The sequence below is a fragment of the Trichoderma citrinoviride genome, assembly GCF_003025115.1.
Source record: "Trichoderma citrinoviride strain TUCIM 6016 unplaced genomic scaffold BBK36scaffold_228, whole genome shotgun sequence".
In the NCBI taxonomy this organism is placed as follows: Eukaryota; Fungi; Ascomycota; class Sordariomycetes; order Hypocreales; family Hypocreaceae; genus Trichoderma; species Trichoderma citrinoviride.
In genome coordinates this window covers 1-1,831 of record NW_020194936.1, presented here as the reverse complement: position 1 = coordinate 1,831, position 1,831 = coordinate 1, and the positions used below count along the sequence as shown (strand labels likewise).

General features: G+C 64.9%; 1 protein-coding gene across 1 annotated transcript; it reads right to left on the bottom strand.

The window, feature by feature from the left end:
* Positions 1-91: 91 nt before the first annotated feature.
* On the bottom strand, positions 92-1,634 carry BBK36DRAFT_1145625 (hypothetical protein; the record flags this gene model as incomplete). Its single annotated transcript, XM_024893768.1, has 2 exons — positions 92-256; positions 338-1,634. Coding segments are annotated over 2 exons (1,462 nt in total), but the record flags the coding sequence as incomplete, so codon positions are not given.
* Between the last annotated feature and the right edge of the window lie 197 nt (positions 1,635-1,831).

The window sequence follows — 1,831 nt, the reverse complement described above, 5'->3', positions numbered from 1 at the left end:
AGCTTCGGCTGCGGGTTATGGCGCCGACATCCTCGACCATGACCGTCGTCTCCGCACGAGCCCGTCCGTGTGCGTCAATGGTAAACCTCACCGACGTCCGGGGCCGATGCAGCTGTGGCTGGGAGGCAGACTCGGGAATGGACGCCAGGCTAGACAGTCGTCGCTGGCTCTTGAGGGGTGATATTCTCCCCGAGCCCGACGATCGTGCCACCGGCTTTCCGGCATCCGCGTTTGCGTTGGCAGTATTCATCCCAGCCTGTGACGTAGGCCGTGAGGCGGGTGCCAACGTCGGCAATGCCCCCCGTCCATTTACCTTCTTTCCTCGGTTATCGCTCACGCTGCGGTTCAGCTCCGGACGACCCATGGCCTTGACGGGAGAGCTCGTAAAGGTACGGTCCGGCATCTTGCCTCTCTTTGGCTCCTTGAGGCTGTTCGTCCGGCGAGGCTGTGCCATGACGCGAGAGCTGTTGCCTTCCGCCGCGGCAACCATGTTGGCGGACGTTGCGTTCATGGCCGGATTGAAGTCGGCGTTCATGGAGGACGTCGGCGGTCGGCTGTATATCAACCCCGGGTCTACGCCTTCCATCGGCGTGGCCATGCCATACGAGTCGTCCATCGGCGCTTGGAACATGGCAGATGCCGTCACGGAAGCCGCGGCGGACTGTCCTGTGACAGGCGGCTTGGGCGCCAGCATCCTCTCCCTTCGAAGAGGCTGGTGCTGCTGCTGCTGCATGTTGGGCGCGTTGGGCTGGACATTCTCTTGGTTCGACGACGGCGGGGGCGGAGGCGGGACGGGATTATCTTGAAAGAGCTGAATGTCGCTGTTCCAGTCGAAGGATCCGGTATGGCGATGTGAGGGCTGGAAAAAGGCGGCGCCGGCGGTGCTGAAATCCAGGTCCATGCCCATAGCCGGGTCCCAGAAGTTGGCTGTGCTCGGGGGGGCAGACAATGGATAGACAAACATGTCGTCGGCGCCGCCCATCATGGCAGCCATGTCGTGGTGGCCCTGGAAGCCGTCGCCAAAGTCCGGGTGGCCGTAGCCGCGGTCATCCTGCATGTTGAGCTTGGGGGCGAGCTTGTGGCCGCCCTTGTGAGCCGACGGGGGCGGCGACAGAGGCTGGGCGGCGTCGGAGCCTTCAATCGTGCCGCGGCGGAGCTTCTTGGGCGACTTGGAGCGCGACGAGGAAAAGGCCGGGCCGAGGTGTGCGTCCGAGTTGGCCGCGGCGGCCTTTGTCGACAGTATCAGGGCGGCGGGCGACGAGGGCAGGCGGCGTGACGGGTCGACGGGCGGCGGCGGGAGGTTTGGGTTCGAGGGCGGGATGTTGGCTCGGGTGGCAATCTCGACGGCCAGCTCTTCGACGGACAGCAGGCGCTTGTGGCCCAGGTACGAGGGCGCAAAGGGCGTGGCGGGCACGAGGTCGGCGAAGGGGAACTGGGCCCCTCGCAGGTTGCCGGGCGTGGCGTTGAAGACGGAGTACTCTTCGGCGAAGCGAGGCGTCAGGCCGCTGGCGTCGGCAAAGGAGCCCTGGGGCGGCTTCGGGGTCTCGAAGACGGGGCTCGGAAAGGCCCCCGACGTGGGCGTCTGCTTGGGCGTGGGCGGCGGGTGAGCGTTTGGGATGTCTCCAAAGCTGCTGCTGTGCGGAGTCAGAGAGACGAGGTTAGCCAGGCTGGCCGAGGGAGCGGAGGGCAGGCATGCTTGAGGAGAGTGCTCGCAAGGCGGACATGCCTTGATACTAGCTGTTGATCCTCGCTCATATCAGCTTGAATTCCTGTTGGCTATGATAACCCAGACACAAGCATCCCGGTGCGTGCACCGCCAATTCGGGCCGTG